The sequence below is a fragment of the Gorilla gorilla genome, chromosome 6 (assembly GCF_029281585.2).
Source record: "Gorilla gorilla gorilla isolate KB3781 chromosome 6, NHGRI_mGorGor1-v2.1_pri, whole genome shotgun sequence".
In the NCBI taxonomy this organism is placed as follows: Eukaryota; Metazoa; Chordata; class Mammalia; order Primates; family Hominidae; genus Gorilla; species Gorilla gorilla.
In genome coordinates, this window is record NC_073230.2 from 166,477,689 (window position 1) to 166,493,737 (window position 16,049).

The 16,049-nt window shown below is 52.7% G+C and overlaps 1 protein-coding gene across 4 annotated transcripts in view; it reads right to left on the reverse strand.

Moving 5' to 3' along the window:
* The window catches only part of PTPRN2 (protein tyrosine phosphatase receptor type N2), a 1,029,630-nt gene that overhangs the window by 43,849 nt on the left and 969,732 nt on the right, over nucleotides 1–16,049 (reverse strand). For all 4 annotated transcript variants that reach the window (XM_055347412.2, XM_055347413.2, XM_055347411.2 and 1 more), the window contains one exon: nucleotides 11,961–12,038. In XM_055347412.2, the coding sequence (XP_055203387.1) occupies nucleotides 11,961–12,038 (78 nt within the window). The remainder of the gene's footprint in view (nucleotides 1–11,960; nucleotides 12,039–16,049) is intronic.

Genomic DNA, 16,049 nt, shown 5'->3' on the forward strand with positions numbered 1-16,049 from the left:
TCCAGTAGAGGACAGCTGAATTCTGGAGACCTGGCATTCAGCATGGTGACTGTAGTTAATAAGAGTGTTGGGCACAGAGATTTGCCAGGAGAGTAGGCTTCAGGTGCTTCACCACACACAAAGAAACGGTAACTACACGAGGAGACGTGTATTCATTAGCTTGACTGTGGTCATCATTCATGATGTCTGCGTGTGTCAGAACATCAGGCTGTACACCTTAAACATTTACAATTAAAAACAACTCGACCGGGCACAGGGGCTCGCACCTCTAATCCCAGCACTTTGGGAGGCCAAGGCAGGCGAATCATTTGAGGTCAGGAGTTCGAGACTAGCCTCACCAACATGGCAAAACCCTGTCTTTACTAAAAATAGAAAATTAGCCAGGTGTGTTGGTGGGCGCTGTAATCCCAGCTACTCAGGAGGCTGAGGCAGGAGAACTGCTTGTGCCTGGAAGGCAGAGGTTGCAGTGAGCTGAGATCATGCCACTGCACGCCAGCCTGGGTGACAGAGCGAGACTCTGTCTCAAACACACACACACACACACACACACACACACACACACACACACACACACACACTCTTAAAATAAGCTCTTCTGAAGCCCCACAGAGACCTGATCGAAGGGAAGATGATCAATCTGAAATAGTGAAACACTGGGGCTGGATGTGGTGGTGTGCACCTGTAGTCCCAGCTAGTTGGGAGGCTGAGGTGGGTGGGAGGCTCATTTGAGCCCAGGAGTTCAGGACCAGCCTGGGCAACATAGTGAGATCCCATCTCTGAAAAACAAAACAAAAAACTGAAATAGTGAAACGCCAGGCCATTTTCTCTACAAAACATCCCTGGGCCCCTTCAGGAGGAAAGCTTCTCCTCCTTCTACTTAGATCTTTTGTGATGAGTCCCTTCCTGCCTGTGTTAGTCTTGTCTTTAGCCCGTACGTCTTTCCTCTACCAGACTATCATCTCTTTAAAGACTCCATCCTAGTCCAGTTACCTTTTCTACCCTCCATGGCATCTAACAGATGCTTCATTGAAAACAATTCACATTTCTAAGAGGCCGTTTGGATATTTATGTAAAAAAAAGATGACCGAAAGAAAATGTTATCAAAGGCTTGCATGGCAGAAGTCCTCCAGGACTTGCTTAAATGTACAGACAAGTGTTCAGTTTTTTAAAAAACAAGCTTGGTAACTGCATCCCGCTGAAGCGGTTGCCATGAAGATGCATTTCCTCCAGAGCAGGTGCGGGGCCCACGCAATTCTGCTGCACAGCTCATTTCTGCTCATTTCTGTTGTGAGCGTCCTCTCGTGGGCTGAACAGAGGTTTAGACTTATAAAGAAGATGCAGCTAAATTTAAAAGGATGAGGAGTCAGTTAATGGGAAAACACTCGTATTTCACTCCTTAGGAGCTCACTGATGCCTGGAAGTTAAACTGTGCGGTCTGAGACAGATTAAAGAGGAAGAAATAGTGTGTGTGACATCTTTTGCAGGGGAAACCTTCAACTCTGCTCTCACCCTGCCCAGAGGACAGTCCTAAGAAATGAAGCTTCAGGCTTTGCGGCTCTGGTTCCGAGAGTCACAGGCTCCAGGCCACAACATGCACGTTTGGACATGGTAATATAACCCAACGCAGGGTGACAAAACCTTCGTGATGCCGTCCATGACCGGCTCATGGTGCACCTACCTGGCTTTTTTTTAGTAAACAAACATGTCAGTGTGGGATTCATTTAGGGATGACACGATGAGGTGACGTAGCCCACACACACGTCAGCAGTGCTGATGGAAAGGCTGATGAGGGGGCAGCGGGAGGAACCCCCCTGTGCCGCTATCAGATCGACGCCTGTGCCGCCTCGTAGCCCCATCCCAGGGCTGCGGAGCAGCTGCAGCAACCTCTGGGACTTTTCCACCAGCAGTATTGCCACCCAGGAGGAAGGGGAAGCCTCAGAACACCAGCAGTATTGCTGCCCAGGAGGAAGGGGAAGCCTCAGAATGAGGACTTGCCACTCCACCAAAGTCGGGTCTGTGTTCTCCGGGAAGGACTCAGCCTGCTTGTGTGCGAGCAGACCCCGTGTGGCTTGGTATGGCCATCCTGCTGCATAGGGGTTCCCACGGTGGGAATGCACTCACACACTGGACTTCCTCTCCACCCGGCCTTTGTGTGACCACCGTGGGTGTCTTTGTGATCAGGCATTGGACCCGCATAGGAAGTCACCTGGCACAGGCGTCACTGAGACTCCCTGTGGCCTCTGCCTGTGCTCACGTTCCCAGTTAAATATGCGCCTGGTCTCCTTGCGGGGAGCTGCTGCACTGGGCGGCCTTTCCTTTTCAAGATCAGGACCTGACATAAATGAATCAGATCCAGTTGTGAAGCAAGAGAGGAAGAGGAAGAGGAAGAGGGGAGGAGGAGTGGGGAGGGGAGGAGCTGGGCGAAGGCTGGGAACCAATCACACACAGGAGCAGCAGAGCCTGCTGTTCTCAGCTGGAGCGGTAAGAATCAGTCAGAAAGGAAAGCCGGACCTGTCCTTTCTACTTGAGTCCCATTTTAAATTCCGCATGTGTGCGGCAAGAGACTGACCGACCATCTTTGCACTGTCCCAGGCAGAACCACGGACAAGCTTTGAGGTCATAGGTTTCAAACCCAAAATTTAGATAAGGCAACATGAGAAACAGTTTCTTTCACCTTTAAAGGTTTGTGAATTTATGAATAGAAAAAAATCCAGAAAAAAATTGAAATATAACAATGTCCTGGAAAGTCTCAGGCATGTGGTTAAAGTACTTATCATGGAAATGAAAAATCAAGTTTTTCCTAAGAAATTAAGAATGAACACAACTCTCATGTTAATTCCTAAGAATTAACACAACTCTCATGCTTCCCTTTAATCAAGTAACGTGCCTTAAAATCAACCCATCGGTGAGGTAGCAGCCTCCGAAGTCATTTCCCCCCGCTAACCTCCTGACTCTCCCTTCACTCCAGAGTCAGTGAGATCCACAGACGGTTCCCTCTCGCACCAGTCACTGTCCAGGGGGTGGAACAGGATGATGAGCAAGCTGAGTCTTCACCCCCACTAGGGAGCTGCAGGGACTGGGGGACATTCTCATGCTCTTGGAGCCAGACCACTTAAGGTAACCAAGGACCCAGAGCAGACACCGTGGCCCCGGGCTGGACACATCTGACGAGAAGGGAGAGGCTGCCAGACACCGGGTCTGTCCTGGAGACTCAGGGCCCCTGCTGCTGGACGCCGGGCCTGTCCTGGAGACTCAGGGCCCCCTGCTGCTGCACACTGGGCCTGTCCTGGAGACTCAGGGCCCCCTGCTGCTGGATGCTGGGTATGTCCTGGAGACTCAGGGCCCCCTGCTGCTGGACACTGGGCCTGTCCTGGAGACTCAGGGCCCCTGCTGCTGGATGCTGGGTATGTCCTGGAGACTCAGGGCCCCCTGCTGCTGGACACTGGGCCTGTCCTGGAGACTCAGGGCCCCTGCTGCTGGATGCTGGGTATGTCCTGGAGACTCAGGGCCCCCTGCTGCTGGACACTGGGCCTGTCCTGGAGACTCAGGGCCCCTGCTGCTGGATGCTGGGTATGTCCTGGAGACTCAGGGCCCCCGCTGTTGGACACTGGGCCTGTCCTGGAGACTCAGGGCCCCTGCTGCTGGATGCTGGGCCTGTCCTGGAGACTCAGGGCCCCTGCTGCTGGATGCTGGGTATGTCCTGGAGACTCAGGGCCCCTGCTGTTGGACACTGGGCCTGTCCTGGAGACTCAGGGCCCCTGCTGCTGGATGCTGGGTATGTCCTGGAGACTCAGGGCCCCCGCTGCTGGACGCCACGTCTGTCCTGGAGACGCAGGGCCCCCTGCTACTGGACACTGGGCCTGTCCTGGAGACTCAGGGGCCCCGCTGCTGGATGCTGGGTCTGTCCTAGAGACTCAGGGGCCCCGCTGCTGGATGCTGGGTCTGTCCTGGATGCTCAGGGTCCCCGCTGTTGGACACCGGGTCTGTCCGGGACACTCAGGGCCCTGCCTCCCACATGCCGAGGGAACATTAAAATGGTTGTGAGTAGCTGGGGGCCGTGAACCAGCTCGGGCTGAGCAGATGCCATCTTTGGAGGATTTAAATGTTTTTAAAATTTAGGTGGTGTAGGACCATCCCCTCCACCAGGGCCAGGCCAGGGTCATCTCTGGATGCTCTGAGGTTTGGCTGCTGGTGGTGCTGATGGTGATGCCTGCAGTGGTCATCCTGGGCTGATCAAGGAAGCTGCCCAGAGACAGTGCATGGTGTGGAATCCAGGCCTGCCATCTTCCCACCCACCCCTGCCTGGACTAGTGCAGTAGCTGACACAGCAGACAGGCAGATACACAGGCAGGCAGACAAGCAGACAGGCAGGCAGACAGACAAGACAGGCAGGCAGACAGACAAGACAGGCAGACAGAGACAAGACAGGCAGGCAGACAGGCAGACAGGCCGACAGAGACAAGACAGGCAGGCAGACAGGCAGACAGGCGAGACAGGCAGGCAGACAGGCAGACAGGCGAGACAGGCAGACAGGCAGACAGACAGGCAGACAGACAGGCAGAGACAAGACAGGCAGGCAGGCAGATGGACAGGCAGACAGACAGGCAGACGAGCCACTGGTGCCGGGTGGTGGGCGGCCCTGCACGGTGACAGTCAGCTCTCAACTGTCATTCTCCTGCACCTCGGCCTTGTCACCGGTGGCTGGCAGGCAGTTGGAAGGAAACACCGTTAAATTCTTTGGGTCTTCCACAGTTCCAAATTCAGGATTTTTTCTTAACCACAGTAAGAACTGTGATCTACAGATGCCAAATAATGAAAAGCTGTATTTATATCAAGCCTATCAATTTGGAAATGAGAAAACATATCCCCCCAGCTGAGGCTTCATCACAGAATACTTTTAGAAAGCAGAAACTAGAAATTGAAAGTGCACCTTTTTCTTGGTAAAATGTTGATGTGCAATAAGAGTCAACACACATCCGATGCCAGCGGGACACCTGCTGACTTCAGCGAGTGCTTTGTGCTCTCTCTGGGGGCCAGGAGAGCTGCTTCGTGTCTGACTCCTTCCTGAAAGGCAGCCTGTTCATCAGACAGGAGAGGCAAGGCTGAACTTTGGAGTTGTCCTCTTGGCTGAGCCTCCCATACAGGGAGCCAGTTCCCACGGTGGCTGTCCCCGTGCCTGGGCTCCCGCGGTGGCTGTCCCCGTGCCTGGGCTCCCGCGGTGGCTGTCCCCGTGCCTGGGCTCCCGCGGTGGCTGTCCCCGTGCCTGGGCTCCCGCGGTGGCTGTCCCCGTGCCTGGGCTCCCGCGGTGGCTGTCCCCGTGCCTGGGCTCCCGCGGTGGCTGTCCCCGTGCCTGGGCTCCCGCGGTGGCTGTCCCCGTGCCTGGGCTCCCGCGGTGGCTGTCCCCGTGCCTGGGTTCCCGCGGTGGCTGTCCCCGTGCCTGGGCTCCCGCGGTGGCTGTCCCCGTGCCTGGGTTCCTGCGGTGGCTGTCCCCGTGCCTGGGCTCCAGGGCCCTGGCTTTCCATGTCACATCTGCAGACATCCACTCCGCACCTGATGATGACAGACTACGCTGCCTACATTTCTGGTTTAGAAACAGCTGTTGTGTATCTCCTGGGCACAGCCAGTGTTTGGTGGTGACACACAGAAGCTCTCTCTGGAAGAAGAGCACATAATTCTGCACTCTTTCTAAAAATAGGAAAGGGGGGATGGCGGGTGGCCAACTCCCTTCAGTTGACGCGAGCCGCGTAGCACAGGGTGTGGTAGAAGGTGGCGCAGCAGGTGCAGGCAGTAGGGAGGTGGTCCGTGATGGAATATCGATGCCCGCACCCCCTCCCCTGCCTCCCCGGCAGTCCTAATCCTCCAGCTACAGTCCTGCCTGCAGGGGCTTCTCTGTGATCCAGCTACAGTCCTGCCCGCAGGGGCTTCTCTGTGACAGCTGCCCTGTGCACCAGGGCATGACTGGGCTGGGGACGCACTGTGGGGCCACGTCCCCGGGAAGGTGCAGACCTCGCTTCCCCGTGGGGAAGTCTCGGCACCTGGAGAAAGCGTCACTTTATCTCCTGTCTCTGAGGACTTTGACTTTCACATATTCTGCGCCTTGAGACTCTGCACACGTGTATTTTTGTAAACAACACCTACTCTGGACATGCCGAGGTCACTGCTGCCGGATCTCTCTTTTCTGTTTATAGAGACGTCTTCATGAATCACTGTGCCTTCTTTATCTGTAAGGAGTGTGTGTGCTGAAGAGACACCCTGGCACTACACATGTCTGGGTCTAGAATGGGCTTTGCGTCCCACCAGCTGTGTGGATCTGGGTGGGTCCTTATGGCTGTCTGGGCCACAGCTTCATCCTGGGTAGAATTGGGCTCGCTCTATATATCTCTATTTTAATTGTAGTAAAAGATACCTAACATATAATTTACCATTTGTAAGTGCACAGTGCAGCGGCAGTAAGGGCCTTCCCACCGTTCTGCAACCGTCACTGTCACCACGCTCTTCAGAGCATTCTCATCTTCCCAAATGGAAGCCCTGTCCCCATCAAGCCCCTCTGCACTGTCCCCTCCCTGAGCCCCTGGCCACTACCCCCTAGATTCATACTAGGCTTCTATGAATCTGACGCCTCCGGGGACCCCATGAGGTGGAATGACGGGAGGCTCACGATGGCTTCATCGCAGGGTCAATGGCTCAGCCAAATGTGATCCCATATGGGAAGTGCCTGCCCAGGGCCTGGCATTGAAGAGCTCAATAAATGGGACTTCCTTTCTTCCCCCAGCCCCCTTTCCTTATGCCCACTGGACTCGAATGTCCCCTCCAATGGGTGCGTGTCTTTCACTCAAGGTGGCCCCATTTGGCAGGTGGGAGGCGTCTTTGCAGATTAAAATACACTTTCTAGAGAAAGGCTTTCTAGAGAAAGGCTATCTGACAGGTACCCAAAGCCGCAGGAATCCAGGAGTGGACCATGGAGACCTGCCTCCTCCTCTCGTCTTCCTTCCTGATATTCAGCCTCCTCCCTAAGCGGCGTGTTGACAGCAACCAGAGCTCAACGCCCGGGGGTGTCAACGGATGGGTATGAGGTGTTAAGACTCCTTATTTAGAAGCATTGAACAAAACAGTAAAACCTCACAGCCAAACTCGTGTTCCTAATTTAAAATTTATTAGAATATTCTTAACCCTCCTTCAGATCTAAATAATAGTCTTAGGATTTTAAAAAGAAAGTTTTATGCACCACCAAGTCCAGACGCCAGCTGAGGCCAAGTTTCCTTGTGACGTCTGGGCTGACAGCGGCGGCGTGGATGAAGAGGGAGCTTGTAGGTGGCGCTGTATGCCGAGGATGGCTTTTTCTGCCTCCTGCAGTGATTTTCAAAACTCTCACCAGCCCGGCTGTTTCCACCAAACTCTCTGGCTTCTTTTTCTGTTGTGTTTTGAATGTCAGCACCCTTTTTGAATTTATGATCCCAGAAGGAACATCATATTCCAGATATCATCCCAGAATGACCAGCAGAGAGGACGGTGGATATGTTTCTTCCTAAGATCCTGATATGACTTCAAATAATGTAGCACAAGATTGGCCCATACTTAAGTCTTCTTTCCATTCTTCCTTTAAAATTGTTCCACGCTTTAAAAAAATGTTTATATGACAAAATGACACCCTCACCCCAAAATGGGTATTCTTTCTTTGAGGCATGTTTTATTTCTAGGCCAGTTACTACTCACTAGTAACACTGATTTCTGAACTGTAACTCAGACTTCCACAGACCCCTCTGAGCTGGAGTAAGGACCAGGAATTCAGCCGGATGATTTGGAGAGCACTCACAGACAAGGAATTAATTTGGGGTACATCTTCCTTTAGGTAATGAATTTATTTTTAGGAATTTCTTGATGTAAGTCAAATTTTGGAAGTCAAATTCTCGAAATGCATCCAGTGTCCATATAGAGCTGGTTCACTGCAGGAAAGCACCGTGTGTGCAGTGAGTGGTGACCCTCCGTGGATTTTCGTGCACGTTCTGGGCTCTGCTCAGGGATACAGCATGGACAGAGGTGCTGTGGGCCCTGCGGGAAGGGGAGCTGACGGGGCCTCACGGTGCCATGCTGGGGGAGAGGCTGGTGCGCGTGGAGTGACCTCGATGCCCCATGCTCACCGAGGGGACTTCCCCTGAACCCCTCTTCCAGGCTCCTCCTTTCTGGACCCATGGGCCCCTCTACAGCATTTCTTGCTGAGGAACTTGGGGCCCTCCTGGCTCCTCTGCCTCCCAGCCGCCCAGTGACCTCCAAACGGACTCCTGACCCATCACCATGTCATGTGGGTGCCAATTAGCTGCTTGGAAAAGGTCTTTTTTCTTCTTAGCCATTGTACTGGGTAGAATCATGTACCCCCAAATCCATGTCCACCTGGAACCCGTGAATGTGGTCTTATTTGGAAATAGGGTCTTTGCATATGTGGTCAAGTTAAGGTGAGGTCACACAGGCTAGGATGAGCTCTCAGTCCAATGACTGACATCCTTAGAAGAGGAGGGAAATTTGGACCCTGACATAAATCCACGGTGGGGAAAAGCTGTGTGACAGGGAGGCGGAGATGAGGGGGACACTTCGAATCCCCCAAGGAGTGCACGGGCCTGGGGCAGACACGGCCGTCTTTCCCATTACGGCCTTTCTCACGCTCACGCTTTCTTCCTGGAATTTGCTGATTACCGACAGAGAAGAAACACCTGTGGACCCGCCCCAAGGAGGAGCTTCAGATCAGCATCAACAGCCGGAGATAAAAGGAAGGTGCTTTGGGATGATCCATAACCTTCAGTCTGTGTCCCGATCCTTGGTCAGCATCTGGGAATGGTCCAGAAGGGGGATGCAGGAGGAGACGGTCACTCCAACTCAGCCTGTTGACTTCGTCATCACCAACTTCGCATTTCAAATCCACCTTTGTCCTTAAAAATACACGTTACCGTGGGTTTGGAAAAGTTCTGCCTTCTGTGGGAGGTTTTAAAGACAGGCGTTCTTCCTCTGCCTGCATTCTGCCAAGCCAGAGAGGGCAAAGAGAACCCTAACTTTGAATTTTTAAGAATGTCAATCTTGGGGCTTACTGGTAATTATTCAATGAAGAGCAATGCCTGAGAGATGCTGACATTCGAAAACACACAGTTTAGAGGCCTCCCAGGCAAATGTGACTGCGCGAGGAAGCAACTCTCCTCCATCCTGCTCTGTGTGGATTTATGGCATCGATGGTGGGCAGCTCCTGTGTTCTGCACAGAGGCATCCCCAGGTTGAGGGATGACGTGGAAGCAATGACGTCGTGGTCAGGGACGTCTGCAGGAAGCAAAATGAAGCGAGTTTCTTTAGTTCACAATTTCTCAGAGGCTCTGCTCGGCTGGCATGCTCGAGAACATCCTGGGAGGGCTGAGGCTACTGGCCATGAGCTCTTGTCTTAGAAAAGCTGTGACCAGGTTGAGGGACACTGGGGTTTCCTGGAACCACCTGATACCTGCTGACCGAGATGCATCTCAGAATTATCTTGCATTTTACCTTGCTTTAAAATTTGTCTCTACTTATTTCATATAGAGATGCATTAGTTCAATTTCAAGAATGTATGCTCCTTGATAATCACTCTAAAATAGCCCATAAGATGTAAACACTGATCAAATGAATTGCCTCCAACAATTGCCAACTATCCATAATAAACAGTAAGAAAAATGGTTCACACCTTCTATTCACTAGCCACAGGAATCTGGGCACGCTATGAGCCTCTGAATCTCACAGACCACAGAGACTACAGGTCAGCATGTGAGAGCTTCACAAAGGACCCAGCACCTGCTGAATGGAGGTGGATGTGGGCATCATTGTGGTCGTTGAGCATGGACACCGAGAGGCTTCACGCAGGACGGAGGGTGGATGTGGCACCTGCTGAACGGAGGTTGGATGTGGGCATCATCGTGGTTGTTGAGCATGGACACCGAGAGGCTTCACGCAGGACGGAGGGTGGATGTGGCACCTGCTGAACCGAGGGTGGATGTGGGCATCATCGTGGTCGTTGAGTGTGGACGCCGAGAGGCTTCACGCAGGACGGAGGGTGGATGTGGCACCTGCTGAACCGAGGGTGGATGTGGGCATCATCGTGGCCATTGAGCGTGGATGCCCTCCAGACCCTGTGGCTTTGCTGGACAGAGAAGTCTTGCACAGGTGAGGAGATGAAGTTGATTTTGGGCTGTGGGGGCCCAAGGGCTCGTAAAAATGAAAGAACACATATTTTGGGGCACCCCATGCCACACACAAATAAGCACATTTTGGGTAATGGGTTGAGGTGGATGAAAACTCCGGTGGTATTAGGACTCCGTGGGTATTCTCTGCCTGCCCTCCAATTCTGAACACTCTGTCCTTTTCCCTGAGAAGCCGGGGTGAGCGTGCGCAGCAGGGGGCATCTCTGGACGGGCCCTGGGGCTCCATTCTAAGGGCAGCGCTGGAACAGATGGGTCCATGTTTCAGGAAGGCAGGTGTGTGCCATGCAAAGACCTTCCTACCACGAAACTCCCAAGACGATGGGCCCCAGGGTGCCATCTTCTCTGGGACAGGCATGTTCTCACTGGGCTGGGCGACTCCCCAGCTGTGACAAGTAGGGAGCCCAAGTGCCCCCAAAACCATCCAAGTGCTGCAGGTTCGCCGTGCCATGCCGGGATTACAAGCTTCAACAACGTCACACAGAGATGCAGTTTAGTTTTATTTATTTATTTTCAATAGTGTGAAGACACAGGCAGACACAAAGGGCAGGAGGTCATACCGATGTGTTTCAGATCCTGGTGTCATCCGAGCTGTCCTGGGTAAGTGATGCCATCTCTCCAATACCCATGTGCCTTGCCCATAAAATGGGATGATGGCACCTGAGGATTCAAATGCTCACCATGCAAGGGCACTCGGAGGCCCTCGGAAACCCGGATCTGTTCCAGACTTTTCTGGAAAGCCCTGCAGACACTGTTCTCAAGGGCAGAGAGAGGAGGCTCCCCCTCCTGTAATCGGAGTCACTCGAGGCTGACGGGAAAGCCAGGAAAGGGAAGTAAAGGGAATAGGAAGAGCCTGGGGCAGAAGTGAATTTACCAACTCCGGTGCACAGCGACATCAGGAAATGTCTCACCCCAGTGCTGCACAGGCGCCCGGGCTGTGGATCGCCAGGAGGCTGCAGCTTGATCCCAGCGTCACTGCTGTGACAGGCATCTCCCTGCCTGGATTCTGCCGCGTGGGTGACGCGTCGCTTCCCACCTTCGTCCCCAGCTCGACTCTCCTTAGGAGCTCCTCTCTGCCAGGCTCGGGGTTGGCTGGTGTGCCCGACACGCGGCCGGTGCCTGTGCTCCTGCGGTAACTCACGGCCACGTTCCAGGTTCCAGAACCCATTCCTATTCAGCTTTGTCACGTGGCTGGTGAGGGGAGACCCGGGGGCAGCTGGAGAAGGAAGACCCCACCTGCCCTCTGCATGTTGCTCTATTTGCTGACGTTTGACATTCACGTCAGCCCTCACGTCTGTGCCTTCATCTGTGTGACCTGGGCTTGCGTCAAGTAGAGAAGCACAGCCTGGCCTTCAGATGCCCTACAGGACTCCAGGAGAGGACGACAGAGGATGTACGTGGGCCCTGCTGTGACCGTCATCATAACAATGCCATGGACAACAGGCATATTTCAATAACATGGAACGACTTACTAACTTTATCCTCGCTGTTTTATAAAATGCAAATGTAAAGTGGCTTAAAAGTAATGATCTTGAAAGCATTATATCTCTCAAAGGGAATTTTTTCATACTCAAGTTTTGGAAAACAAAAGATTGATAATAAAAAATATGAACAGACTGAAATTCTGATATAAGTAACATTTGATGAGCATTTGTAAGAAGTTTGATTGGCTTAATCAGATTCAAGACATGATTCGTGACCCAGTTATTGAGATCTTCTTTTCAGAAAGAGAGATTTTAATTTAAAAATGTTCACCTGCCAAAAGTCAGCCACGGTGGCGGGCAGCGGTCCCTGGGTGGCGATGTACGCGGGGTTCCTCGGGTCGTGATCCATCTGCGGAGACAAGACCACACCACAGCGGTTAGCCAGGAGGTTAGGAAGCCAGGAGGTTAGGAAGCCAGGAGGTTAGGAAGCCTGGAGGTTAGGAAGCCAGAAGGTTAGGAAACCTGGAGGTTAGGAAATCCGGAGGTTAGGAAGCCAGGAGGTTAGGAAACCCGGAGGTTAGGAAACCCGGAGGTTAGGAAGCCAGGAGGTTAGGAAGCCAGGAGGTTAGGAAACCAAGAGGTTAGGAAGCCAGGAGGTTAGGAAACCAAGAGGTTAGGAAGCCAGGAGGTTAGGAAGCCTGGTAGTTAGGAAGCCAGGAGGTTAGGAAGCCCGGAGGTTAGGAAGCCAGGAGGTTAGGAAGCCTGGTGGTTAGGAAGCCCGGAGGTTGGGAAGCCAGGAGGTTAGGAAGCCAGGAGGTTAGGAAACCAAGAGGTTAGGAAGCCAGGAGGTTAGGAAACCAAGAGGTTAGGAAGCCAGGAGGTTAGGAAGCCTGGTGGTTAGGAAGCCCGGAGGTTGGGAAGCCAGGAGGTTAGGAAGCCAGGAGGTTAGGAAACCAAGAGGTTAGGAAGCCAGGAGGTTAGGAAACCAAGAGGTTAGGAAGCCAGGAGGTTAGGAAGCCTGGTAGTTAGGAAGCCAGGAGGTTAGGAAGCCCGGAGGTTAGGAAGCCAGGAGGTTAGGAAGCCTGGTGGTTAGGAAGCCCGGAGGTTGGGAAGCCAGGAGGTTAGGAAGCCTGGTGGTTAGGAAGCCCAGAGGTTAGGAAGCCAGGAAGCAGAGCCCGGGTTCAGCAAGAGGGAAAGGTGGCGTCTCCTGAACTGAGCAACACACAAGTTGCCCTTTGTTGATTCAAACGAGCGCCTGGCACAGGTAGGGACCCAGCTGTCCCGAGCCTTGAGCCTGAACCACTGCGTCTGAAATGCTTTCCTTATACCTGAGGTTGAGGTTCTAAGAGGAGCATCAACAGAAATGAAGACCAGTAGCCCAAGGAGGGCAGGCAGCCATTGTTAGCCCACTCAGCAGGTGCGACCCCATGACATGGATGAGCTTTCTAGCCTGCAAGTGACCCCAGAGCTTCCTGGCCACGGAGCCCACCCAGGCTGCCCTGTGTTCAGAAGAACGAGCCTCTTGCTAGAGCCACAGGGCTGGCTGGGATGAGGCTGAGCTCCAAGCTCTCAATGGAGAGTGTGAACAGGGTTCCTCCAGGCCTCATGGACAAACTTGCCAGTGTCCTGGGAGAACGAACTAGCGCTACCTGCTGCTTCCCTGCTGGAGTTAACTCGTTGTGTGTGGGGGCTTGTTTTTGTGTATCCTGGAAAGGGGGCACAGGCACAGCCGGTCGGCCTGGGCCTGGGTCTGTGGCAGAGCCGGGGCGGAAGGGGGCATGGGCACAGCCGGTCGGCCTGGGCCTGGGCCTGGGCCTGGGTCTGTGGCAGAGCCGGGGCGGAAGGGCCTTGCTGGGAGTGGCCTCCTGTTCTGTTTCCCCACCAGGCAGGGACCAGAAACAAAGAGCCAGTTTGTCCGAACGCATCTTGCTAGCTCCAATGGGAGAAGGTTGGCTTAGAAGACGGTAATTATTACATTTATTTCGAAGATTAAGCACAGAAAAAAGAACTTGAGGACAAAGCCTCGAGAGGCAAGCGAGATTTGAGCACATTGCTGAGGGGCGTCAGATGGAGGTGGTTCTGTCTTCCAGAGGGCAAGCCCAGGCCACCCTGCAAAGGACACGAAGATACCAGGACATCACTATCATCCCCAGGGCTCACCAGCTCCTCCCCACACCTCCCAGAAGCGTCTGCAGAGACCGACCCCCGGAGAGCCGGATGCTGCGCTGGGGGAACCTCACCTTGGGGAGGCAGCCGCTTGTGCATCTGACGCACAGTCCTTTCTTCTATTGTGTCTAGGACTAAAATGGACTCTCTTGCTATCAGGGTTTGATTCGAGATTTACAATGTTCCAGATTTCAAGGTAATTATTAAGAATACATTTCTCAACACAGTGAAAAATGAGCAAATTTTAACCCTATGCAATTTTAAGCCAACGCACGAGGACATCAGTGGTGGCCCCGGTGTTACCTTAAGCGCTGCTGCATTTGGGAAGCTGACGTGGGGCACGTTTTCTTTAACAGCGAGCCAGTGAGTCCCCGTGCAGCCGTCACCAGCCCCAGAGATGATGGCTGTCAGCACAAAAGAAGGCACCAAATGCACCTTATAATTATGTTCACCATAAAAGAGGGGCGAGCATAAAGGAACAGATGTAAGTTATTCTCACAGAACAACACGGTGACGCTAGCCGGGGGCTGGGGGGAAGCAGGGAGAAAAGCTTTTTGTGCATCTGATTTAGTGATTCGTAATTAAAACTGGACCTCGTTTTGCAATTCGCCACAACACACACAATACAGGTAAAATTATGTTACCGTCACTGAAAGCCCCAATTAGAATGTTTCAGTAGAAAAATGCTTAGCAGAAATAAGGAGTTTTGATTTTTTGAAATATGCATTTGTTGGGGGTGACAGCTATTTACAGAGACCCCTGTCTCTTCCTTGCAAATAGTAATGCATAAAAAGGAAAACCCCGCCTCCTTCTGAAATGTGTGTGTGTTTTTCTTTTGCCCAGAGCAATTTCTACAGCAACACATTTTAAAATTGTAAGCATGTTCAAACTAGCACATTTAGTTGCTTTCAAAATGAGAAATAGGTGATTGAAAGTAAAATGCTGGACAGGGTTGCAGGAGGGTCGATAAGGTGACTGTTGATTTAGGTCTGAATTGTTAAGGTGTCCTAAAGTCCACACACCCATCACCTGCTCCAATGCCTAAGACAGGAGCAAATACAGTCAGGGTGCTGGGAGGGGGATGGCTGAACAGGAAGTGCGGGCTGCGCAGACTGAGTGGGGACCGGTCTCACCTCCCTCCTGCCCACCTGCCGTCCTGTGGGGGCCACTGGGAAGGCGGGAACAGCATGATGATCCGAGTGGTGACATGTGTCATCGGTTTCACAATAATTCAGGAGACAATTACATTCATTTAATTCCAGGCGCATTCTGTTGAACAGAAAATGATTCTGGGCAGAAGGATTTTGTGGAAGCAGCAACTGCAAAGGCCACAGGCAGCCTCCTTGTGGTCTCACGCAGGCTTCCAGGAAAAGTCAAGCAAATACTTAACTGGCCACACAGAGATTTTACTACATTTAAGGTTTTCAGGCAGGATAAGTGGCTGTGGAGGAAATCAAGTGAGTTTCTACTAACATTGCTTTTTCCAATGAGGGCATCTGCGTGACAACCGGACATGGTGGGTGTGTGTCCCTCTGTCTTCCCCACCCAGCGATCACACGGCACCTACTCTGGCTTCCTCCGGTCTTCGTTCTTAATCTTTGCCTCCTACTCATTACTTTCCATTTCATTGCAATATACTTTTTATTTGTATGACTGTTATGTTCCCGACACAAACTGCCTGGCTGTGGGAAAAGGCCTGTCATGTCTCTGGGCCTCAGTCTCCACATCTGTATGGTGGGTGAGCTCAGGGAGTGAGGAGCTTGGACGTCAGTGTCTCCGGGCCTCAGTCTCCACATCTGTATGGTGGGTGAGCTCAGGGAGTGAGGAGCTTGGATGATGCGGTTTCTAAGTGTCCTTTAGCTCTGGATTCCAGTGCACATGCATGTGCAGACTCATCTGTGTGTATGTGTGTGTCCTGATGTTGGTCATCCCGAAACTGTCAGTGAAAACCTGTAAATTTATTAGGTGAACGCCAAGCTGTCGGGCGGTCTGCGGCCCGTGAACACGCGTCCATGCTGTCCTCAGTGAACCACAGAAGAAGGAAGGATGCTGCTTCCTCAAGCACAGAGCTGCCATGTCCTCCAGTGGTGTGCAGGGCCAAACATCTGAATGGCGAGGTGCGGTCATTTCTGAGCGCTTTCTCCCCAGACAGGGGCTTCTGCAGCAACACATCCCGCCTGGAGAGGCCGGTACCACAGAGAATCCAGTGTGACTCACTCCAAGTGACTTCATGAAAATCAACAGCCAGAAGGCA